The sequence below is a fragment of the Pleurodeles waltl genome, chromosome 4_1 (genome assembly GCF_031143425.1).
Source record: "Pleurodeles waltl isolate 20211129_DDA chromosome 4_1, aPleWal1.hap1.20221129, whole genome shotgun sequence".
Taxonomy (NCBI): Eukaryota; Metazoa; Chordata; class Amphibia; order Caudata; family Salamandridae; genus Pleurodeles; species Pleurodeles waltl.
In genome coordinates, this window is record NC_090442.1 from 37268098 (window position 1) to 37294920 (window position 26823).

The following is a 26823-nucleotide window of genomic DNA, read 5'->3' on the forward strand; positions in this document are numbered from 1 at the left end:
TGGGGTAGTCAGTCCCAAGACAGTTTCTGTCACACCTAGTGGCATTGGCCTTGCCACACTGGCTGCTTGTCCCCTTACAATGGATAAGTACAGGCAGACAGTTTCAATAAATGGTGTTGAGGCCTTGGCCTACAGGGACACAGGTGCCAGTATCACTTTGGTGACTGAAACCCTAGTGGCTCCTGAACAACACATCATTGGACAACAGTATAAAATTATTGATGTCCATAACTCCACTAAGTTTCTTCCTTTAGCTATAATTCAGTTTAGTTGGGGTGGAGTCACTGGCCCTAAGCAGGTGGTGGTATCACCTAGCTTACCTGTAGACTGTCTCTTAGGTAATGACCTAGGGGCCTCAGGTTGGGCTGATATAGAGTTCTATGCCCATGCAGCCATGCTGGGCATCCCAGAGGAATTGTTCACTCTCATTTCTACTGAAATGAAAAAGCAAAGGAGAGAAGGCCTGAAAACTCAGGATCCCTCTCCATCAACAGGTAAAAAGGGTATCACAGTATCCCCTAACCACCCTACCATTCAGGATATCATTCCTGTGGTGGGAGAAACCTCTCCTGGGGTGGCGCCTGTTCCAAGGGAATCATCAGCTGGCAAAGCTGGACTCCCTGAGGTAGAAGTACCTCTCTGTGGGATAACTAACATTGGTGAGAAAAAGAGCACCATTTTAGTTAACATCGAGCATCCCTCCAACCCTCCCAGAGAAACTTTAGTGCAGAAACCCTGTACTGCCTCACAACACTTAGGACAGCATCCCTGCCCTAGTGTGGAGCTCATAGGACAGCATCCCTGCCCTGCTCCAACTCAAGAGAAACAGCACCCCTGTTCTCTCTTACAGCCATATGGACAAAGTTTTTGCCCAGCTATGGCTTTACTGAGACAGCATCCCTGTCTGGCATTTCGATCATTACAAATAGGTTCAGTGGATAATTCCCACTGCTCTAAACTAAAACGTACTGATAGAAACTCTGAAAATACATCTTCACATTGTTGCTTAGCTAAAAAACTTCAAACAGGGTGGTTTACATCCCCACAGGGAAGTAACCATCTAGTGGATGATAAAGGGAGTAACCAGTCTATTGCAGAGCTACTCTCTACTTATCACCACTTAGACAATAAAGTCTCAACTGGCCAAGGTTAGCCTTATTGTCCTTCGTTTGGGGGGGGGGGGGGGTTGTGTGAGAAAGTAGCCTCTTTCTAGCCTTGTTACCCCCACTTTAGGCCTGTTTGTGAGTGTATGTCAGGGTGTTTTCACTGTCTCACTGGGATCCTACCAGCCAGGGCCCAGTGCTCATAGTGAAAACCCTATGTTTTCAGTATGTTTGTTATGTGTCACTGGGAGCCTGCTAGTCAGGACCCCAGTGCTCATAAGTTTGTGGCCTATATGTATGTGTTCCCTGTGTGGTGCCTAACTGTCTCACTGAGGCTCTGTTAACTAGAACCTCAGTGGTTATGCTCTCTCTGTACAAATTGTCACTAACAGGCTAGTGACCAATTTTACCAATTTACATTGGCTTACTGGAACACCCTTATAATTCCCTAGTATATGGTACTGAGGTACCCAGGGTATTGGGGTTCCAGGAGATCCCTATGGGCTGCCGCATTTCTTTTGCCACCCATAGGGAGCTCTGACAATTCTTACACAGGCCTGCCACTGCAGTCTGAGTGAAATAACGTCCACGTTATTTCACAGCCATTTTACACTGCACTTAAGTAACTTATAAGTCACCTATATGTCTAACCTTTACCTGGTAAAGGTTAGGTGCAAAATTACTTAGTGTGAGGGCACCCTGGCACTAGCCAAGGTGCCCCCACATTGTTCAGGGCCAATTCCCCGGACTTTGTGAGTGCGGGGACACCATTACACGCGTGCACTACATATAGGTCACTATCTATATGTGGATTCACAATGGTAACTCAGAATATGGCCATGTAACAATGGTCCAAGTACACACATTGTAATGGTTTGTTGGAAATTAGGAAGGGTGTCTGTAGTGGGCGTTTGGCACTGGAGGCCTTAATTTGTTGGCAGATGTCACAACAAAGGACATATTGTTTGGTTTGTTTGTATAGACCTGGCCATGGAGAACGTGCTTGCAATAATGATATTGTAGCTGCCACACCAGCATGGGCAGATGCAACTCCCTCATACGCTGCTTTAATCAACTCTGGTCTTATGTCTTGGTTGGGAATTACTCAAACTCCCACGCCTGGTATTTTTACTTCTGCGTCAAGGAAGCCTCCCGTTTGGTAGGAATATTCAGCAGGAAATGCTTTTGGATAAGGCGTGCCTTCAGCTGTAACTTTCACTGCAGCCCATATGTCATCGTCCGGTTTCGTGCCAGAATGAGCTACTGCAGCAACAGCAGCCGAGGCTACTGCTGGTTTGGCTGCTTCATCAGCCAGTGTATTTCCAGCAACGTGTATTCCAACGCGCTAGTGTATGCACAACATGGACGTTTGGTAGCATTGCCATTAAATTCACTACTTTCCCCCACAGAAGCCTGTGTTTGATGGTGTTGCCTTTTGAATCTCTGAACCCATTCTGGCGCCAGTAATTCATTGAAGGACTGGACACAATAAGCACAAACAATCAGTGTTATCTGTGCAGGATCCGTATGTTCCAGTGCCATCACCAGAGCCTTTAGCTCTGCCAGTTGTGCTATGAAATCCCCTAGGGTTTGCGTAAAAGTGTGTTGTGGATAGAATTTATTACCTTCCATATAGCCGCTTATGACTGCGCAAGCAGCGCAGTATTGATGCTTTGTGCCTACGCCTGGTTGTGCTGAGCCATCGGTGTGCATGACTCTTTGATATTGATCAATAGGCAATGTGTATGCCGGAACTGGATATTCTAGTTCATATTGCAAAAACTCTTGAGTTTGTAACTTTAGGTCGAAGATATAGTCAACATCAGTGGCTGTTAGAGACGTTGCCCATTGAATCCAACGTGGATGTAATGCTTTAGCGTTTGGAACGCTTGCTTTGGTAAAAGCCTCAAGGGCTGGAATTGAAGATACAACAATAATGCGTTTCCCCTGGGCCAGTGGTCTCTTTTTAATAACGGCCATCTTAACAGCAGTGAGAATTTTCTCAGTGGGAGCAAAGCATTTTTCTGCTGCTGAATACAAATGTGATTTGTATGGAATCGGTACTGTCTCACCCTCATTGAAAGTTACATAGGTGAAATCAATGGCACCAGAAATTACTCTGATGACCAGATGTGTTTTATTGTCCCTTGCGTATAGGTGTTGTGCTGCAAGCATGTCTGTTTGCAAAGATCTGAGTATATGTGTGTTCAACTGTCCACAATTTACGGGAGAAGTCGGGACGTATTAAGTCATATAATGGTTTTATTCGTGATGCATAATCTGGAATGTAAATTCTGCCAAAATTTAGGAAACTCAACAGTGATTGGAGATTCTTAATGGTATTTGGAGGTTATAATTGTGTGAATTTTTCCAAGAATTGTGGCGCTAGCCTCTTTCCTTCACTCAACAATTCGTATCCGAGAAACAGGACACTAAGGAAGGTTATTTCTTTTCTTTAAGTTAAATTTGTAGCAGTATTAAGCAAATCCCACAACAATGCGGGCTACCCCCCCCTTAGATGTTGCAATAATTCACCAACCATAAGATATGTATCATATACATAGGACAATGGTTCTGTGTCAATGTTGTGTAATATTGAAGTCACACAAGCCGCAAACAGTCCTGGACTGTTCTTGTACCCCTGAGGTAAATGACAGAATTTTTTCTGCGAGCATATTGCACTGAAACTTGTTAGGTCTCTACTCTCAGGTGCTATATTTTGGCAGAAGAAACCATCGGAAATGCCCAGTGCTGTTTTGTATTTTTTGCGCACTATGTTGTTCGTGAGTGCTGTGCTGTGAGAGTTTTGTATTGCATATGTGCTGTATGACTGTTTAGATGTCTGTAATCTAAGACTATTTTGTATGAATGAACCGGTTTAGCTACTGGGAATAAGGGATTATTCATTGGTGAGACACAGGGTTCGATTACGCCCTGGTACTCTAGCTGTGTGAGGATTTCCCTCACGGGTGCTTTAGCATCATGTTTATTGGATATTGGGGTTGAGGTTGATTTTTAATTGGAATTACATGATAGGGGGAATCTTTATCCTTCCCTACGTGGTTGCGATGAAATGCCAATCGATGGCGTAGGATTCTGCGAGCTCATCAGGAACAAGATGCGAGAAAGAAGTTTTGATAATATAATCCCCAAATGGGCAAGTACGGCCAAATTCAGGTGGCCAAACACTTTAAGCCAGTAGAATATAATATATGTTTATGATGCGATCCCAAAAGATTGCGTCAATAGTGCGTCCTATGTCTCCTTCTAACTGTAACGTTACTTTGTACACCCTATCAGGCGTGGAGACTCGCATGTTTGCAGTTTCAATTTGTTGCTTTCACCTCCAGATGCTCTAGAAGATTCCAGCAAACTATTGTGACCTCGGCCGCGCTGTCTAGCAAAGCTAGTGCCCACTTCTTGTTCTTCAATAGAGCCTTCTCCTTGAGTGGCATGACGAATCACAACTGCTGCCACTTTTTTTCATTTTTGTTGTGGAAGTTTTTCTTCTTTTTTAACTGAAACTTCCGACGAGCGTTGTGATTCCTGTCTCGGTTTCACGTACTCAGTTCTTCGCTCTGACTGTTTATATCTCTCACTGCGTTTTTCTGGTGAGTCCTGAAAGGAACAAGATTGGCATGTATGAGTATATTGATATCTGTCAGGTGTTTTTATATTATCTCTATTCCTAAGATTATATCTATTCTGTGGGGTCTCTGTATGCAGAGATTCTCCCCTTTCTTTTTTAGGTGTTTGTTTTTTCATCACAGCGTGTTTTAGAACCCTCAGGAACTTGCTTGGTAGAATCTTTATTAGACTTACCCTGAAACTGTGGTTTCGTGGGTCTGGCCCCCTGACTATCTCGACCAGTACTAGAATAGGTCTCCACGATAATCTTTGGCAGATCACATTCCTGATCCTGTGGAGGAACGTCCGGGAGCGGCATGTGCACTGCTAGTGCACCTGCTTCTCCTTTAAGGTTACTTAATATAATTGAGGATACCGTGGCAAAATTGACCATTAGTTGCATCCCCAAGTCCAAGGTCGGGGCAGCCCTGTATTCATCTTGAATTTGTTTCAACACTTCCGGTAAATTGGCAAGTGTCGGTGTACCGTGTGTGTGGTAGTGTGTGGTAGTATACAGCGTGGCAAACACCGTGCCCCAAGTATTGCAGTTATCTATTGTGGGAACCATCCCAAATGGCAAGCACATGGTTAATAGTCTATGCTTATCCTGAGGTCCCGTATGGGGAAATACTGCTTCCAGTACATTTATTTTTTGAGCTAACCAAAACAGTATTTCTTCTCGTTTGGTGGGTACTTTACCCATGATCGAATGTACAGTCGCAGGATTAACACCTGGTGTTACTGGTTGTTGCACCAGAGCAGCACGTGCTGGGTTTGTATTTAATGTTTGCATTACAAACTGTATTAATTGTCTGTATATTCCTCTAAGCTCAGCATATAAACGACGGACTTCAGCTACCATCATGGTTGCTGCATCAGGGTGCGCTCTATATGGCCAGTAAAGGCCAGGTAGGACCATCGTTACTTAGAGGACCTAACCTAACATGTAGAATTGTATGGGGTAGGGCGCCATCAAGCCAATTATTATGTTCTTAATAAGATAGAGGTATTTCTAAATATGCATATGTATTGTGCAGGTGTATAGCTATGAAATGTATTTGTTGTTCCCATCAACTGCTGGAAACGTGACCCAAGAGTAAAAAATGTCTGTTCCATGGGCTGGATGAGCCTCAACAACAAATGGAACTGGAGCACCCTGGACCACTAGGCCATGTGCTGATGTGCAGTTAGGGGTGGTCGTTGTGTGTTTGCCATGATGAATGGTAAATTTTGTTCAGAGATAAGCACACCAAATGGGGATTATCCTTTTAATGGTTCAAGCTTGAACAACCTACAGCGTTAGGTGCTCCCTACTTAGCTGAGGAGGAAAATCCTCAATACCATGGACGTGTCCTATATAGTACTGAGGTGTCTTTGCATGTAGTGAGACAGAGATACTCAGGAAGACCCGAAAATTAGAGCCTGACCAAACATTGACGGCGCCATGTCACATAGGCTCTCATTATTTGAATGAGACTACTGGATTTGAGCGGCAGAATCACCTATACTGTGGGGGGACTGAGTCTGTACCCACTACAGGAGACACCTGTTGGCCTAATCCAGGTTTTGCCCCGGCTAACTAGCAGTGCCACATCTCCACTCAAAAGCAGGGATGGTTGGGCAGCCAAGCGCAAGACACAACTGAATCCTCAGGGAAATCGTGGTCACTCAGATCTCATCCGTTTCTCTCATATACACTTGTCTCATGAATGCAAGGACAATCAGAGGCAGTATAGGTTTCAATAAGATTTAAATGAGGCAAATGTATCTTGGATAGTAAAACATGTACTGCAATAACTAGGACGATGAAGCATAACAAGATAAAAATCATGACGAGGAGAGTAAAGCATACAAATAACGCTACCATATTGTCACTAGAATCGTTAAAGTAGTTCCTACCTAGGCTACGGTAGAGCACAGCATGTTAAGCTCTAGTCCTGCCTTTCAGGTTCCCCTGGGAAGACATCATTCCCGATACCTGAGTAAGAGGACTGTAGTTTACAGACGCATTCAGCAATCAGCATGCAGTTGTGGTCATCTGGCTGGAATCTCCCTCTAATGTGTATGGGACAGAGAAGTGTTTTTATAATAAAACAACTGATGTTCCAAGAAAGGATCATCACGTAAGAGTGTGTATGTTTCTATGAACACCAGAGACAAAGCGTTACTACGTTTACCGGCAACCTATCTTACTGCAGCCTTGAGAAAAGCACAGAGTGAAAGAAATTTCTTGTTTAAGAACGCAGTGCTGGCCTAGGCAAAGAACAGCTAGATAGAGAGAAACAAAACAACCGCAAATGTTGCTATTTGTTGAAATAATAAACAAAGCTGAATAAAATATGTCTAGGGTAAAGTGCACAGCGGCAGGCCTAGTTGCTAAAATAACGTGTATGAAGTTATAACTAAAATAGCTACACAACAGTATAATTCTACTCACTCTGGGGGCTCCACAGTGGACCCCCAGTACTGCCATACCAGCCTTCTGAGGTTATCCAGGCAGCACCAGTATTTTCCACTAACCTCAAGCTTTGCGTGTGCCAAGACTTGTTGGCGAAATCCAGCAACGCAAACCAGACTGCAATCATCCATCCAGCATGGGACATAATCTGCACCAACCACGAACCCGCATCCGTCTTCTTGGGTGCAGTACTGACTGTTCTTCTTCACCAGTGGTTCTTCTTTTGCAACTTCATTCGGGTTAGCAGGGGCTCCTGTTCTCCCTGGACTCTTCAGTGCTTCTTGGACTTGGTTCCCTTCTTCCACAGGTCTTCAGGTCCAGGAATCTATTGTTGGTGTCTTGCAGTCTCTTCTGGTTCTTGCTAAATCTTCTATCACATGTTCTTGTGTGTTCTAGGAAACTTACTGTGATTTACTCTTGCTTTCCTGGGGGTGGGTTCTATTACTTACCTTTGGTGCTTTCTTACACTCACAGCATCACTCTACACACTACCCTTGCCTAGGTGGGAAACCAACTTTTGCATTCCACTATTTTAGTGTATGGTTTGTGTTCCCCCTAGGCCCATTGCTATCTATTGATTTGCACTATTTTAATAGTTATTACTGCATTCTAGTGTATATGCTGTGTATATTACTTACCGCCTAGGGGAGTAAACTCTCTAAGGTATTTTTGACATTTGTGTCACCACAATAAAGTACCTTCTTTCATGTGTGTAAATACTGTGTGACTACAGTGGTATTGCATGAGCTTTGCATGACCCCTAGTTAGGCCTTGGCTGCTCGTCCACACTACCCCTAGAGAGCCTGGCTTCTAGACACTGCCAACATTTCACTAATAAGGGATAACTGGACCTGGTGTAAGTACCTTTGGTACCCACTACAAACCAGCCCAGCCTCCTACAATCAGTAATTGTCACAAAAAATGGTACACATTTTTTGTCTAACCGTAGTGGCCCATTCTTGAAGTTACATGATATCAAACATTTTAAAGTAACTCTTATTCTCCTTCTTCCCATGGGTTAGTCGAAAGAGCAAATATAATGGTGAAGGAGGGTATACAAACAGCATTGTCCTTAGGTCAGAATGTTCAGGGATTTCTGCAAGTCAAAATTTGAAGGTACAGCACCACACCGTATTGAACCACACGTGTAGCTCCTTTCACACTGATGAAAAGGCCGGTGTGTTGATACATATAGTTCAGAAGTGGGATTGATTAATTCTGTTGGTGGAGTAGCAGAATTTATTAGTAATTCTGTTACATGAGTAACACAAAATTACTAAATTCCAGTTCCGCCCACCACTACTGCTTAATGGAATCAGCCTGCATTGCTGTTTTACAGTCTTCTGTCAGCAAAGGTAAATGTGTCTTCCACTAAAGAGTCCTAAGCTTACTTTTGGTAACGTGCCTTGAGCAGTCAGACATAAGGCACACTCAAAGGTAAAGCAAAACAATGGAAGTCACAGCTTTCAATCCAGTGTGGTAAAAGGAGACCAAGAACTTCAATATTCAAACTAAGTTTAGATAAACAAGAATATTTATCTAATCAGAAGCAAAATGTAAAGGAGGTCTGTGATTTAAGGATTATTAATTAGCAAAAGTAACTGTTGTAAAGGAAATAAAGGATATTGTTAGTCATGAAATCAAAACCAAAAGAAAAAAGATAAATACATTTTAAACAAAGCCGATCCACTGAATCAATGTTGAAGACGCATACAAAACAGCAGCTGACCTTGCTAGCCATGTACAATGGGGCACTAGTAAGTCTAGTTTTGGGTGATGATTAACACTGGAATTTGATGCAAGGTTTTGGGCAGTATAGGTCTCAGAAGATGAAGAACTAGACAGAGGTGGCTTGAAGTGCAACATCCCCACAAAGTTGAGTCATCAAGTTGAACCTGAATCTATGGCCATCAAAATGCGTCAAATTTCAGGTAGTTACAACAGCTGCAAAGTCTTCTGAGCTTCCAAGTTATGGAGCTGGTTCAAGAAAGATGATCCGACCCAAAGCACAGAATGTCATGTGAGAACAAGCAGTGCATTGGAGCTCACGCTGACAGTTTGAACATGAAACTTGTAACTGTCAGATATAACACAGAAGGTTCAAAGGTCAATCAGTGATTCAAAACCAAATCTCAGTTATCCAGGTGGAAGGGTAGAAAACCAATAAAGGCAGATCAAGGTGCAGAAATCTCAGAGTTTGGGCTCTCGGTGCTTACATTGTAGCCGGACAACAAGTGTAAAAACTGTATATCGTATAGAAATGCACATGAAGAATAAGAGAACCTCTTACCAGCAAATGACATTTCAGTGCCAATGTGGTGGTAAGCAGAGCAAAATTAGGTAAAAGGAGAAGAGAAATTATAAAAGCAAATTGTGATAACATGGTTAATAACACAGAGAAATTACCTGATCCTACTACTGCAATGTCAAATAGCTGTGACAAGAGGCTCTCAGGAGGCCCAATGATGTAGCAAGTCCAGGAAAATTACTTGAAGATATTCGTTGCCACTCCTCAGCCAAACAAACACATGAGACAAGTGCTCTGGGCCCTTATTTATACTTTTTGGTGCAAAACTGCACTAACACAGTTTTGCACCAAAACATTTAGCACCGGCTTGCACCATTTCTGTGCACCAGCCGGGCACCATATTTATGGAATGGTGCAAGCCGGTGCAAAGGGTAGGCTAGAGTAAAAAAAAAATGACTTTGGTCGGGAGGGGCTGGCGGTATAGAAGAAGGGGGTTTAGCAACAAAAAATTACTTTAGGTAAAAAAATGACTCTAACCAGATTAGTGTCATTTTATGGTGCTAAACGTACCATGCCACATGACTCCTGCCTTAATAAAGGCAGGAGTCATGCCCACCACCCCAATGGCCAGCACAGGGGACAAGGGTGACCTGGGCATGGCCATTGCACCCTGTGCCATGTATGGGGGCCCATTTTAGGGCCCCCTATGGCATATTCAAAAATTAAATGTAATACTTACCTGTACTTACCTGGGATGGTGCCCCCCATCCTCCGCAGTTCCTCTGGTGTGGGTGGGTGTGCCCCTGGGGCCTGGGAAGGGCACCTGTGGACTTATTCCATGGTGTTCCACCATGGAAATAGGCCCACAGGTCCCCTAATGCCTGCCCTGACAAAGGAGTTAAAAAACTGGGCAAAGCAAGCTTTGCACCATTTTTTGATCACTCCTCCCTCCGATGCACCATTTTTGCACGTGAGCATAAATATGGAGTTAAGGCCATAGTCATTTTTTGCACGGAAACGCCTACCTTGCATCTCATTAAGGTAAGGTAGGTTTCCACTTCCAAAAAATGAATTTAACTCCATAAATTTGGCGCTAGACGGGTCTAGCACCAAACTATAAAAATGGAGTTAGTTTTGCACCGAATTGGAGTAAAACAAAAATGACGCCAATTCGGTGCAAACAGAGTATAAATATGTCCCCTGGTGTCTTGCAGGATCATCTCATTTGCTCAAGTACCCGAGTCGATTTAGCTTTTCCACAAAAATGAAAAACTCGGGTTGATTTGAAGACCATGAGAGATCTATACATGCATTGGGTGCTCTTGGAGTAACTTTCCTACTTTTAGCTATTCATCACTACAAGTGTAAAGTTACTCAAAAGTATAGTCTTCACCCCCTGAAACAGTGGAGGGGCATAATTTACAAACACAACTTATTGCAGCCAAAATGGAGCAGTAGAAACTGCAGCACCACACATGGCAAGACCCGGACAATGCAAAACCCTCCCTTAGAAAATAATGGAGGCAGAGACTTAAAAATAGAACCCTTTAGGAAATAAAGATAAATTATTTTAATTTATTTTGCATTTTAAAAGTACATATAAATTCAAAAGAATTTTACAAAATTACATATTTTGTAAATTATTATTTAATGATACATGTTCATCGTTTGATTAAAATATATTGTAACTATTAAAAAATAAATTCAATTAACTCTATACACAACTTTTTGTAAGGCTGTGTCCCCTTTCAACAGACGTAAGGCAATTTAGTAATTCTGAGTACATAATAAGAAAATACAATGATTTCACTTTAAGTGAGATTTTTTTAAACAAATCTTTAAAAAAATGTTTATTTAACATATTCAAGTCAAGTCAAACTTACTTTATTCAGTGTAGCATAGTAATTAATAAAAGCACATAAAAAAACAATTCATTAAGAACATCTAAAAACAATGCAGCAAATTTCATTGCAAATGATGGAACATCCCTGCACAGTACCAAGATACATAAAAACAAGCAGTGTGATTATCTAAAAATTGAAGGTGCAGTAAAGGCCTCACTTGATTAAAATTCAGTGGCAACAAGAGGGAACGTATGTACTTGTAACGCAAATCTGCAAATTTAGGGCAGATAAGGACAATATGTAAAGTGTCTAGTGCAACAGCCATTTCACATGTGCAAATTGCTGGTCACAACAGATTGTGCCAACCAAATATAAGCTGACGGAACAGGTAAAAATGAAAATAAGTCAATAGTCATCTGTGCAAAACATGTCCAGTGTCAAATACAGTTCTGTTTTGCTTAGAGTTTTAACCATTGCATAAAACTGCATGAGGTTTTAAACAAAGAACGGCCAGTCCTTTTCTCATGCACAAATGATTTCTTAACCCACAAGGCATCAGCTTTAGAAATTAATTCTGGGTTCAGAAACAGTTTGGGTCTGCCTAGATCTCCCAAAAGGCCTTTGATATATTTCAACCAAGGTATACAACGGCAACAGTCAAGCCTCAGACAGTTTTTCAGAATCTCTCTATTAAAATCCCAGTCATTTTTTAGCCAAACAGACAACCACAATAATACAGGGCGGATTTGAATATAATCGGAAATAAACCTTGCATCCAGCTCTTCATGCATGATCTCTGCAGGAACACTCTGGGGTAGCCTTAGGACTCTCCTTAAAAAATTTATTTTTGGCTACTTGGATGGGGTGGCAAGACTTATAGCCCCAGATCTCACAGTCAAATGACACTGTGGGGACACATTCGGCATCATAAATGTCCGCTATAGATTTAACATGGAGCCGGCCAAGCCGCCTTGAGAAGGCGTCAATGCTATGGGCTACCCTAAAAAAAAGGATTGCACATGAGCACTCAACAGAGGTTCCCAATTCAGTTTGCGATCTAACCGAATGCCTAAGTAGCAGAAGCTAGGAGTGTCACTAATAGGCTGCCCCTTGGTTAAATAAGCTTTGTTTTTCATATTTTTCGGCCCTAGCACCATTGTATATGTCTTTGTCAAATTTGTTTTCAGACCCAATTTGTTTATAAAATCAAAACAACAATATGCCAAAGGGTGCAAACCACTGTCTGTGTGCTATGAGAACTGTGTTGTCTGCATACACTAAGGCAGGGACCAGCCTTTTCCCAACCCTTGGAACGTCCTAGCAATGGGTTATTAAAAACTACTCCAACTGGTTAATATATCAAATAAAAAGTAAAGGGGCTAAAACACAGCCCTTGTGGATACCTTTCCCCAGAAGGAAAGTGCGTGGTGCATTCCCTATTCCCTATTGGGGCAAACCTCACTGAAGCTTCCAGCTCGGCATGCAAATGGAACAGAAACATCATGTCCCCCAGCGCAAACCATAACTTAGATCTATCTACTGTGTCAAAGACTAAGCTGAGGTCTGTGAAGGCCAGGCAAATCAGCTCTGTCCTCACTCGTGTGCATTTGGCAATGAAAAGTTAAAGGTTAAGGTTCTGTTCAATCGCACCTCTGCCCGGCCTAAATCCATATTGAACGTCAGATAAAATCATTCCATTTTCCACCCAGTCCATCAGTCGGTTCAGCAGCACCCTACCAATAACCTTCACTTGTGCATCAATTAGAGAAATAGGCCGAATACAGGCTGGATCAGTATGGTTTCCTTTTTAGAATACCAGCACGATTATCGATTTTTGCCAAGAGGGGCTGTGCTCTTGTGCTGCTACATTTAGCTGTTGTGTGACTAGGGAGTGCAAAGAGCCACATGGGAATTAAAAAGGTCACAGGGGACTCTATACTGACTCAGCAGATGGGAAGCAGGTTCCATTTGTAGCAAAAAGGAAATGGGTAGAGATCACTCAAGTAGATCTTTATAATGCTAGGTTGTGTCCCCTCGCACCTCGGAACAGAATTCATTAGGACTATCTAGGGTGGGACCAAGAATGGTTTGCATATGGTTGGCCTTGTCTTTAGTGGCACAGTGACTCGAGAATGACATGGTGGGATGTTGCTGAGATTAACTATCAGCCCTTCCGTCACCTTTCTTTTTCTCAATCATCAGCCCTAAGTGGCAAAGACATGAACAGACGTTGGTCCCGTAGAGACCTACGACAAAGAGACTCCTGCTGCAGCTCCCTGGTGAGGCTCATTAAGCCTGGAAACAGTGTGAGATTACTTGCTTTCCAATCATTGGGGCTTAGCCTCAATGTTAGGGATCGACTGGACCTTGTGGGTTAGAGTCATGGCTCATTGGCTGCAGGGAGCCAAACACACCGATTAGAATGAGGCCACAAACAGTTATTAAGGAAGGAGGTAATGCAAGCATTTTCATCCCTCGCTGTGTGCTTTTCTCAGTAGACAGCTTACAGGACAATCAATGAATTGGTGTTTTTGTGGCTGCTCCATGTGAAGATTCTGCGACGTTGAAATCTCCTCCCCTGGCTTGACAGTAAGCACATTTTATTCTCCCACATGGTCTTTCTCATACTGTGAGGTTACGTTTACATTTTGTCACTTTGAAAGCACTGATATTTTTTCTGGTTGAGGGTTCTCTCATGTGAAAACAAATTGATTTTCTGCCTAAAGTTTGATTGGCCTTTAGAACAAGGATAAGGTTTTATCCGGTGTGTATTCTCCCGTGTTGAATGAGACTGGTTTTCAGACTGAAGCTTTTCTGGCAATTGGTGCACTGATAAGGTTTCTGTCCAGTGTGGGTTCTCTCATGATGAGCGAGATGGGATTTCTGCCTGAACCTTCTCCAGCATTCAGAGCACTGATAAGGTTTTTCTCCAGTGTGGGTTTTCTCATGTTGAGTGAGACCAAATTTCTGACTAAAGCTTTTTTGGCATTCAGAGCACTGATAAGGTTTGTACCCAGTGTGTGTTCTCTCATGGTGAGTGAGATAGTTTTTGCGACTGAAGGTTTTCAGGCATTCAGTGCATTGGTAAGGTTTTTGTCCAGTGTGGATTCTGACATGTTGAATGAGACTTGATTTCTGACTGAAAGTGTTTGGGCATTCAGAACACTGATATGGTTTGTGTCCCATATGGTAACTCTCATGTCCAAGTAAACTGGCTCTCAGACTGAATCTTTTTTTGCATTTAGAGCACTGATAAGGTTTTTGCCCAGTGTGAGTCCTCTCATGTTGAGAGAGACCAGCTTTCTGATTGAAGCTTTTCCAGCATTCAGAGCACTGATAAGGTTTTTGCCCAGTGTGAGTTCTCTCATGGTGAGTCAGCGTTATTTTCTGACTAAAGCTTTTCTGGCATTCGGAACACTGATATGGTTTCTCTCCAGTGTGGATTCTCTTGTGTGGAATGAGACTGCTCTTATGACTGAAGCTTTTTTTACACTCAGTGCACTGATAAGGTTTTTGTCCACTGTGGGTTCGCAGATGCATAGTAAGACTAGATTGATGAGTGAACTTTTTTTGGCACTCAGAGCATTTAAAAGGTTGGTGCCCAGTGTGGATTCTTACATGGTGAATGAGAGAAGATTTGTGACTGAAGACTTTTTGGCATTCAGGACACTGATAAGGTTTTTGTCCATTGTGAGTTGTCTCATGTTTAGTGATGTGGTATTGATAACTGAAGTGGTAATCACATTCATTGCTCTTATTCGAGTTGTGTGTATCTCCAAGTTGGATTTGTTCCTGGATACATGCCATCTTAAGACTGAATCTGATTCCAGAGTCTGTACTTGTTTATGTCACACTCTGCATTAACTTCTAAACTACACTGCACATACCCTTCCAAACATTTGTTTTTTACTAATGATAACTTTTACCTGGAGATAATTTTTACTACATTTAGAGGCAGCCTTTCTAACTTGTCCTATAAACTTTCACAAAGGAGACCCTTCTTTTTTATTAAGACGCCCCTCATGGAGTCATTTTCTCCAAGTTATACCCTGGTGAGTTCTCCCAAGTAGAATTAGACTCATTTTGTGACTCCAGTTTATCACATTTGATCTAAGAGTTCTAAAAGCACTGATAAGGTCTTTGGGGTTTAGAACTTATGCCTTAGATACATTTGTGCATACAAGTAGTGATCGGGGATTAGGACATGACACATTGATCTTATGAATTATCAACAGCGTAACACTGGGCCCTTTTAAGCTTCCTATCCCAGTACAAGCTTCTTTCACTCTCTGGCTAAATCCACAGCAGTTAGATGACCGACTTTGACAGTTGGGGACACTTTGAAACAACTTGGACCAACCCAAGAGACAGATTGGCGAAGAAAATCTTTCTATATTGAAAATGATAATCCAGCGATTTTGCTGTAGTGACAACAGGGAAAGAGTTTTCACAGTTAATGTCTTTTAAACAATGTTTTCTCTCTTCGTGAATCAAAGGAGATGTAGACAAAAGATTGTTTGTTTAAATTGAGGTGGCTGGTTGTCCTGACAATTCTGTCATATCATGTGTACGGACACTGCTTTCTTCGGGTGTGCTTGGGTCTCCCAGGCATTCCTTACACACCATCAGAATGAATTTACAACACTGATTAGTTTGCTCTCAAGTGCACTGCATAGGTATCAGTTGTCGCCAATGTTCTTGTTCATACATACCTTGAAATGGTAAATGCGGTAATTGCTTCTGGTCATTTTACTTTAGGGACTTGAGAACTTAAAATAAACAAAAGAAATGTGAGGAATCAATTTTACATTCAGCAGTTTTTTCTGCTCCACGTTCCTCACAATTCCTGACACAAAGAATGTTTTTTCTTTTTAGAGCTCTAGAAGGCAGAATGTTTTACTTTCTTCAAAATAATCCTTTTCATCGTGTTTCACTAAAGTACATTTATTTTTCGGTTCGCGTTTCAGTGACCTGTAGAAATAGAGTTGGAGATTGTAAATGGACAAAAAGAATAATATTTATGACCTTATTCTTTGCAGAAAGAAATCATTTAAAGAAATGAGGAAGGAAATCAGTTTGAGTTGCATTTCTGACAGGGGTGAAACAGCTCTTGGACACTGTGTAGAGAGGGAGTTTGGAACCACTGGCACTTAAGGTTGGGAGAGCAAAAATAGTGAATACTGAAGAATAAAACACAAGTTACACATACATTGTGACACAAATTCTCAAAAGCATCCAAAATAAACAATGTACTCTTTCTATGACAACGGCTATTTTAATACCTTTAATAAGTTATCAGATATTGTTAACACCCCTCTCCACTTACAGGAATCATATACTCCTTATTTCAGTGACTCATGAAGGGACAGTTTATTAAACCCAGATACTGAAAACCAGAAAAAGAAAGAAACATCACAACGGTAAAGGAAATCAAAAAGGGATGAGATAAGACAAATATTAAAGAAACAGAGAGGTATGAAAAAAGAGACTATCTTCCAATATTCTTCAAAGAGACCCAGTGTGGCCCCAGCATGCCAGACAAGAAAGGGGAGGGTAGGAGTATGCAAAGATGCGGAAGTCAGACCCGGAGAGGAAGGACACAGAAGAAACAGACCCAAGGGAGGATAGTATCATGTGGTGAGGAGGATATATAATTGTGCCGACAGTCAAGGGGCTGCTGATCAACACAGGAGTCAAGCCCTCAAGGCTCAGTGCAAGGTTAACGGGAACTCAAAAATCAAAGGGGGAGGTTTGTGGGAAAATAGGGAGGCAGGACACTGCTACAACACCCTGCATGGTGACACGCTTTGACAGAGAAACCTTGGTATTTGTAAGAGCCCTAAAGTAAGAGGCAGAAAGAAGAAAGCATTGCAAAATTTATGAAACTGGAGATAATTAGCCTGACCCTGGAGTATACTAACTTTTGTAAGGAAACACGCTCAAAGCAGCTAGCATAAAAACAAATAAGGAAGAGAACTAAGTAAAAGCCACATATTTGTTTTATTTGATTTCTTATTTTTTTTATTATCACAAGCTATATGGCTAAAGGATAGTCTGGAGAGGGAGTCAAATTTAGGAATTTAAAGAGATATAAAAACAGAGGATACGAGACAGAGACTGGAGAAGAAATAGGAGAAAAAGAAACAGAGGGTAATAGGAAACTTTACCTGATGTTTATTTTTTTGTTCCTCCATGGGTGACAGTCGCACCACGAGGTCCGTCCCTGAATACCTTGAAAGGAAGTAAAGAGATGCTTCAACCAATAGCTTATTTACATCAAACGTGAATCACGCTACATCCCATTTTTCAAACAATCAACCTAAATTTACGAAACAAAAGGAACTCTTGTTCTCTGAAAAATCATTGTAAAGCACTGTTGCTCTGTGAAAAAAATCAACTTTTTTCAGGAAAACCTTTTCAGTATCCTAGTATCTACGTCAAACCCACAACAGACATCTTCCTCCAAATCCAAACGTTGAGCTACAAGAACACAAAAAGTACCATGACCAAGGTCTGAGTGGACATACAGCGCATACACAGGCTGAACAAGATCTGAATGAACATACAGCGCATCCACAGGATGATGAGAGAACCGATGGGGCACTCACAGGCTCAACAAAGTCTGACTGCACAGACAGTGCACACACTGGCTGTACATGGTCTGAGTGAACAGACAGCGCACCCACAGACTGTACATGGTCCAGTGAACAGACAGCACACTCACAGGCTGAGCAACATCAGAGTGAACATACAGTGCACCCACAGGCCGGGCAAGGTCTGAGTAAACATACAGCGCACCCACAGGTGGAACAAGGTCTGAGTGAACATACAGCGCACGTACAGGCTGAATAAGGTCTGAGTGAACATACACCGCAGTCACAGGCTGAACAAGGTCTGAGTAGACATACAGCACAGCCACAGGCTGAACAATGTCTGAGTGGACATACAGTGCACCCAAAGACTGAAAAAGGTCTGAGTAAACATACAGTGCACCCAAAAGCTGAAAAATGGTGTACGTGAGCATACAGTGCACCCACAGCCTCGGACAGCAGACCCTAACCGCCAAACCCACTTCTCCATAACCCCCATCTGTCTTTTTACAGCCAATGAAAGATGCAAATGAAATCAAACAGGTTGACAAACAGCATGTTAAAGTCATTTTACATAATTCTGTCCACCCTCCATAAATCAGCCAACCACTCTTAGATTTACAGAAACCATGCTCTCTAAGCAACAGCAATTCAAGTTCATGGTGATCCAGCATGCAAATGAATGCTGAGAAATGGGAACAACAAGGCATCAATGCAAATCCAATCTCGGTTCTTTAGGTGAACCAGGGGTGGAAGGGAGGCATCCCACCCCAAGAGACACTGAAGATGGGTGGAACCAGCTGGGGACACATCACTTATAACATATCAGTCAAATGGCTGCTGGGTGATCTTGGAGTCAGCAAGTTAGATGAAGGACATTCAAGATGGCAGGACCCGCAGGCTCTTCACTGTAAAGTGAACCAGGTGACCCGTGAGCAAGTCAAAAGAACGCAGATTGGATGACGATGTGCAATGAGTGACCACTGCCCCAGAAGAGCTTGGAGTGATGCAATGCCTTGTCCGATGGGTGGTCACCCATTCCATGAGTGAGTGGAGAGCAGCACAGTTTTCCAGCACAGTGCAGGGGAGGTGTACAACCCAGTGACATACCAGTGACACCAATATGGATGAATGTATGTATGTATATTGTATTACTATATGTCTCAACCTACTTCTGACTTTTTCCATTACATGAAAATATTGGTAGGGAAGGAGCTTACCAATAGGCTCAATACAGCTAGCAAATGCGGTAAAAACCCTTGACACAACCCCTGGTGTGAGCGCACATCATTACTAGATATAACATCTAATACCAGCCTAAATAAATATGCTGGAAATAAACAATAAATGTTAAGTCTCGGCAGGGCCACTATACTTGTCATTATCCTGGGAATGTAGTGCCTCGGCCTTTCCATCACAAACTATGTCACCCCACATGTGGTTTTCTCCCCTAGGAAACTATGCAACCAGGAGGCTTTGTGTTTAAATGTGATGTACTTATTTGTCTAGAAGTGTCCTTGAGTAATCACTGATTACATGTATTCCTCTAACCCTATTTATGTCCAAGATCGTGGTATTTACAATCATCCTCAAGTTGTAAGTAAAACTGTGTTTTTCAAAAATGGGCCTAGACTGTGGTGATGTGTCTTTAACTAAAGAGTATTTTCAAGTAGCTCCTGATGTGTTGTTGATTAATTTTCAGGAGTCTTCTGGGCAGGTATATTCCTGGTGCTGTTGGGTGAGTGATAAATGAATCTTACTCTTAACCTACTGATGACAGGAGAGCTTGATTACCACATAGACATTATGGGGGTCATTTTAACCCTGATGGTCTTTAGACCTCCAGGGTAAATGTGGCGGTCCTACCACCAACAGGGTGGCGCTGAAGACCGCCACATTAAGAGTGTGGCGCGTTGGCCTCTGCCAACCCACCACATCTCCACTCATACGGCCATGGTGGTCGGAACCGCCGGAGATGATCATCTCCGACCCGGCGGCCCACAGAACACTGCCAGCGGTATTAGAAGCTGAGTTTCCACCATGGTTTCCACAGCAGTAGCACCATCATGAAAACCATGGCGGAAAGGCCATCGGTGACAGGGAATTTCTTCCCTGTCATCAGTATACGGCTCCACCCATCCTTCCTCATCCCACCCCACCTTCAGCCACAGCACCCCCCCACAGTCACAGCACCCCACTCCCCCATTTAGTCACAGCACCCGTTCTCCCTCCACATCCCCATCAGCCACATCGTTCCTCTCCCCCTCCCCGCATACATGCACACATTCACAACATCCATACACGAATTCATGCACTCATTCGCATCCATACACGCACTCACAACTCCGTCCATACATGCATTCATGCACGCATTCACAACAGCATCCATACCGGCACTCACAACTCCATCCATACACGCATTCATGCACGCATTCACAAGAACATCTATACACTGTGAGAAGGTAGCCTCTTTCTAGCCTTGTTATCCCCACTTTTGGCCTGTTTGTGAGTGTATGTCAGAGTGTTTGTCACTGTTTTCACTGTCTCACTGGGATCCTGATAGCCAGGCCTCAGTGCCCATAGTGAAAACACTATATTTTCAGTATGGTTGTTATGTGTCACTGGGATCCTGCTGGTCAGGACCCCAGTGCTCATAGGTTTGTGGCCTAAATGTATGTGTCACTGGGACCCTGTCACACAGGGCCCCTTTGCTCATAGGTGTGCATGTATATGTTCCCTGTGTGGTGCCTAACTGTCTCACTGAGGCTCTGCTAACCAGAACCTCAGTGGTTATGCTCTCTCATTACTTTCAAATTGTCACTAACAGGCTAGTGACCAATTTTACCAATTTACATTGGCTTACTGGAACACCCTTATAATTCCCTAGTATATGGTACTGAGGTACCCAGGGTATTGGGGTTCCAGGAGATCCCTATGGGCTGCAGCATTTCTTTTGCCACCCATAGGGAGCTCTGACAATTCTTACACAGGCCTGCCCCTGCAGCCTGAGTGAAATAACGTCCACGTTATTTCACAGCCATTTTACACTGCACTTAAGTAACTTATAAGTCACCTATATGTCTAACCTTTACCTGGTAAAGGTTAGGTGCAAAGTTACTTAGTGTGAGGGCACCCTGGCACTAGCCAAGGTGCCCCCACATTGTTCAGAGCCAATTCCCTGAACTTTGTGAGTGCGGGGACACCATTACACGCGTGCACTACATATAGGTCACTACCTATATGTAGCTTCACAATGGTAACTCCGAATATGGCCATGTAACATGTCTATGATCATGGAATTGCCCCCTCTATGCCATCCTGGCATAGTTGGCACAATCCCATGATCCCAGTGGTCTGTAGCACAGACCCTGGTACTGCCAAACTGCCCTTCCTGGGGTTTCACTGCAGCTGCTGCTGCTGCCAACCCCTCAGACAGGCATCTGCCCTCCTGGGGTCCAGCCAGGCCTGGCCCAGGATGGCAGAACAAAGAACTTCCTCTGAGAGAGGGTGTGACACCCTCTCCCTTTGGAAAATGGTGTGAAGGCAGGGGAGGAGTAGCCTCCCCCAGCCTCTGGAAATGCTTTCTTGGGCACAGATGTGCCCAATTCTGCATAAGCCAGTCTACACCGGTTCAGGGACCCCTTAGCCCCTGCTCTGGCGTGAAACTGGACAAAGGAAAGGGGAGTGACCACTCCCCTGACCTGCACCTCCCCTGGGAGGTGTCCAGAGCTCCTCCAGTGTGCTCCAGACCTCTGCCATCTTGGAAACAGAGGTGCTGCTGGCACACTGGACTGCTCTGAGTGGCCAGTGCCACCAGGTGACGTCAGAGACTCCTGCTGATAGGCTCCTTCAGGTGTTAGTAGCCTATCCTCTCTCCTAGGTAGCCAACCCCTCTTTTCTGGCTATTTAGGGTCTCTGTCTCTGGGGAAACTTCAGATAACGAATGCATGAGCTCAGCCGAGTTCCTCTGCATCTCTCTCTTCACCTTCTGATAAGGAAACGACCGCTGACCGCGCTGGAAGCCTAGTAGCAAAGACGACTACTGCAACTCTGTAACGCTGATCCTGCCGCCTTCTCGACTGTTTTCCTGCTTGTGCATGCTGTGGGGGTAGCCTGCCTCCTCTCTGCACCAGAAGCTCTGAAGAAATCTCCCGTGGGTCGACGGAATCTTCCCCCTGCAACCGCAGGCACCAAAAAGCTGCATTACCGGTCCCTTGGGTCTCCTCTCAGCACGACGAGCGAGGTCCCTCGAATCCAGCGACGCTGTCCAAGTGACCCCCACAGTCCAGTGACTCTTCAGCCCAAGTTTGGTGGAGGTAAGTCCTTGCCTCACCTCGCTGGGCTGCATTGCTGGGAACCGCGACTTTGCAGCTACTCCGGCCCCTGTGCACTTCCGGCGGAAATCCTTTGTGCACAGCCAAGCCTGGGTCCACGGCACTCTAACCTGCATTGCACGACTTTCTAAGTTGGTCTCCGGCGACGTGGGACTCCTTTGTGCAACTTCGGCGAGCACCGTTTCACGCATCCTCGTAGTGCCTGTTTCTGGCACTTCTCCGGGTGCTACCTGCTTCAGTGAGGGCTCTTTGTCTTGCTCGACGTCCCCTCTCTCTGCAGGTCCAATTTGCGACCTCCTGGTCCCTCCTGGGCCCCAGCAGCGTCCAAAAACGCCAAACGCACGATTTGCGTGTAGCAAGGCTTGTTGGCGTCCTTCCGGCGGGAAAACACTTCTGCACGACTCTCCAAGGCGAGAGGGATCCGTCCACCAAAGGGGAAGTCTCTAGCCCTTTTCGTTCCTGCAGAAACCTCAGCTTCTTCTGTCCAGTCGAAGCTTCTTTGCACCCGCAGCTGGCATTTCCTGGGCATCTGCCCATCTCCGACTTGCTTGTGACTTTTGGACTTGGTCCCCTTGTTCCACAGGTACCCTAGATTGGAAATCCACAGTTGTTGCATTGCTGGTTTGTGTCTTTCCTGCATTTTTCCTCTAACACGACTATTTTGTCCTTAGGGGAACTTTAGTGCACTTTGCACTCACTTTTCAGGGTCTTGGGGAGGGTTATTTTTCTAACTCTCACTATTTTCTAATAGTCCCAGCGACCCTCTACAAGGTCACATAGGTTTGGGGTCCATTCGTGGTTCGCATTCCACTTTTGGAGTATATGGTTTGTGTTGCCCCTATCCCTATGTTTCCCCATTGCATCCTATTGTAACTATACATTGTTTGCACTGTTTTCTAAGACTATACTGCATATTTTTGCTATTGTGTATATATATCTTGTGTATATTTCCTATCCTCTCACTGAGGGTACACTCTAAGATACTTTGGCATATTGTCATAAAAATAAAGTACCTTTATTTTTAGTATAACTGTGTATTGTGTTTTCTTATGATATTGTGCATATGACACTAAGTGGTACTGTAGTAGCTTCACACGTCTCCTAGTTCAGCCTGAGCTGCTCTGCTAAGCTACCATTATCTATCAGCCTAAGCTGCTAGACACCCTATACACTAATAAGGGATAACTGGGCCTGGTGCAAGGTGCAAGTACCCCTTGGTACTCACTACAAGCCAGTCCAGCCTCCTACATACACGCACTCACAACTCCATTTATACATGCACTCACAACTCCATCCATAGACGCATTCGTGCACAAATACTCACACCCATCGAAACAGGCATACACACTGACATGCAGACACACACTCATTTCAACATACAGACATGCATACAACCACACTCACACACATTCATGCAAACATGCAGACACAACACACTCATACACGCACACACAACACCTCTCACCCTCCCACCCCATCCCCTGTTGGACGATCACCTTACCTGGTCTGGGGAGAAGGGTGTCTGGCAGAAAACGGGACAGGGTGCTTCCACCGCTGGCAGCCCCCCTCCAGCAGGACACCACCAGGCCATACTATGGCCCATAATAGGTAGTGTCCTACTTACGGGCGGTGTAGGTGGTGGAACCGCCAAGACACATCTGTCTGCCAGCATGACTACTGCCGGATTTCCGCCCAAAGTGTGGCGGAGATCCGGAAGTACCTGTGATATGGCGGGTCTCCTGCCGCCCGTGGCTTTGGTGGTCTTCATGGAAGACAACCAAAGTCATGAGGACCTATGTCTTGGGATGGTGGGTACACAGTGTCCAGTCTCATGGACTATTCACCAGATTGCAACATGGAGAAGTAATAATCTTTAGAACAAGTACTTCTGCATTCATTTGAGTGGTAGCTTGACAAACTGTTTAGTACTAGATGAATCCTACTCTTTCTGTGCCTCTGTCCCGTGATCTGACAGCTTGTGCACTTCGAAGGAGGCTGGATGGAAGAAATAAACAGCAGAGGCACATTCCCAGAACATGCCCCCAGCATGGATTTAATTCACTTGCTCAGAGCGAGTTGTTTAACTGTAGGTCTCCGCACTCCATATTAGCATCTCTAAAGGCAACTGTGCCCCTGAGGCTGCACTGCGCGGGATCCCTCCTGCCTCCCAGCTGCAAAAAGCAGGACTTTTATAGTGGAGATGTGCGCACCCTGCCAGGCTGTTCCAGTTGTACTGGCATCGGTGAGCTGAACTAGATGAGTGTGGGCAATGGCATAAACCACAGAATACTGTAAGGTTGTTAACAGTACTTCTGGAATACATTATTTTCATGGGAACCTATAAAAAGTATTACACTGGGTACAGTCTGATTGCTATTACTGAAAATGTAATATCTGATAGCATGGTAAGCATTTACAGAATGGATTTTTTGCAAATTTTGCAGCAGTCGATTATACTCTGTACCGGCCATCCTATTGTTTGTGTAGCATATGTTCTACCTTGTGTAATTGCTCCTTTGTACCACTGGCTTACCTATATGTCACTATTCCCTAGTGCACCAACCAGAATTCAAATTAGCGACCCTCCTATGTGACAAAAAGACAACAGAAATGTTTATACATGGGTATGTATGTTGTTTCCAGTCAGATTAGTGTTGAATTGCCCCTGGTCTGACGTGGTACAAGATGGCGTGCATTGCTGGTGTTTCTGAAGAGGAGGGTGTAACTATGGATAGTGAAGTGTGGAGGGAGTCTTTGTGACCTTTCTAGCATAAGATTGCTGACTGGTCTTTAATGAGCTCTCCTGTTTGATTAATGGTGTGGAATGTGGAGAGTAAGCAGAGAAACACTAGTGAAAGAGAGGCTTCTCTGAGAGCTGGATTCTTTGATATCTTTCAGGTGACCTGTCCAGGAAGGCTGCAGAGATCCAGGCCCACAGGTCAGTGTCATCACTACCTGCTGTTAGGAGCAATCACCCTGCACACAGACCCTGTCTCCACTGCAGGGATAAGTGGACTATAAAAAGAAACCAGGCCAAACTGGTTTATAACCCCAGACAGTGAATTAGGAATCCCTGTCTGAAAATACCACAGAAAATTGGGTTCCAAACATATTGACTTTGTTCTGATTCAAGTTGCTTCACTGCCAGACAAGAAGAGCCGCTGTGTTCCAAGATTAGTACAGCTGACTGCCAGTTTTCGGGAGGAGAGGGCTCATTGCCTGGTTTCTGCAAGTCTTTAGGATGAAACTGTGTCTCTGCCACTGACCCTGCAAACTGCCTACCTCATGAGAGGGAATAGAGGAGAGCCTTGTCCGGCAGGAGTCTGCCTGCCCATTAAGGAGGACCAGCTGCAGAGCCCGTTGTGAGAAATGGCCCAGAAGGAACCGAGGAAATGTGGTAGAGTGAGAAGAAGACTTGTAAAGAGCCAGGGTACGAGTAGAGGTTGTTCTCGCTGTGCCCATCAGTGGTTCATTGCTGTGGTGCACGGGCCAAGCCAAAGCCGAGCCAAGGGTCCAGTTCAGCTATTAGAGCCCATGTACGAGCCGATGCCTGAAAATACTGGTTATGTACATCGCACAACAAACATGCAAACTATTTAAAAAGTCTCTTTAGTGAAATAAGAATGAAGACAGTAATCATGTAAACCCTGTACATGGCACAGATTGTTATACAGCAAAATTACAGTCTATTAAATTAAACATAATAGATGTTTACACAACTGATACTCTTAACTCACATATTCAAAAGTACTTTCATAGGCAATAAGGAAGAAAGAGGAGTTTTGGTAAAATGAAATATTTGCATAAGTTCACACAGTTTCAGCGGTAAAGCTGGGATTTATCCAAACATTCTGGTTTCACTTTGTACTGGTTTCACTTTTGTGAAATGTGTGGATTGTACATTTGCTGGCACTAATGTTATAGACAAATGGAGCTGAGCACTGGGCACGACAAACAGTTAAAATACAAAAGTGAAACAGATTAAGTGAAAGGAAACTGAGCCCTGAAGAAGCCTTGAGTAACTTGCATTAAATAAACCTTTACTGTGGGGCTGTGACCCTGGGGCCAGAGGGGGGACAGATGCCATATTTTATAAGGAGTGAATGTGATGTGAAAGTAAGGGGGTGTCTATCCGTGCTCCCCTTTTTAAGTTTAGACTTTGTTTTACTTAGTTGAATTTTTTTTGCCAGTTTTCTATAGCGCCAGCTCACACCGAAGCGCTTTACACGAGCACCAGTTTGGTTCCACAAGGTCAGGTTCATCTCACAGGCCCAGGGATCTGACGCGCTCCCTAAATGTGCAACCACAGCTGCTCCAGTGAAACTCGACCCCCCCCCTTCACTTACCCCTGGGGGGGGGTGAGGGGGGGGTCGGCGCTCCCCACAGAGCCGGAGCCCCCGGGGCAATAGCTCTTCGGCCGCTGATACTGAAACCAGCGGAGCTGACCTCCACGAACTCCGGGGGGGCTCTTCACTGGGCCCCGGGGCTGACCGGTGGATACAGCGGGGGAAGACCAAGGGGGAGACGGGAGACCGCGAGACCCTCTCCCTGGTAAGACCGGTGGGGCCTGTGCTGCTCTAGCGGCTACTGCGCATGTGCGGGAGAGAAGCGTAGTGTCT

At 44.2% G+C, this 26823-nt stretch overlaps 2 protein-coding genes across 2 annotated transcripts in view; one reads left to right on the forward strand and one right to left on the reverse strand.

Moving 5' to 3' along the window:
* The window catches only part of LOC138286965 (zinc finger protein 729-like), a 303471-nt gene that overhangs the window by 201681 nt on the left and 74967 nt on the right, over positions 1-26823 (forward strand). The gene's annotated exons all lie outside the window — the stretch shown is intronic.
* LOC138287336 (zinc finger protein 813-like) lies at positions 10976-26819 on the reverse strand. The gene is made up of 3 exons (XM_069227693.1): positions 26551-26819; positions 17448-17511; positions 10976-16251 (listed from the first exon to the last, which is right to left on the reverse strand). Exon 3 carries the CDS (start codon positions 15085-15087, stop codon positions 14038-14040), a length of 1050 nt encoding a protein of 349 aa, XP_069083794.1. The 5' UTR covers positions 15088-16251; positions 17448-17511; positions 26551-26819; the 3' UTR covers positions 10976-14037.

Coding starts and splice junctions, on each gene's coding strand:
- LOC138287336 (XM_069227693.1), bottom strand. CDS start 15,087: ATGGCATGTATCCAGGAACAAATCCAACTTGGAGATACACACAACTCG.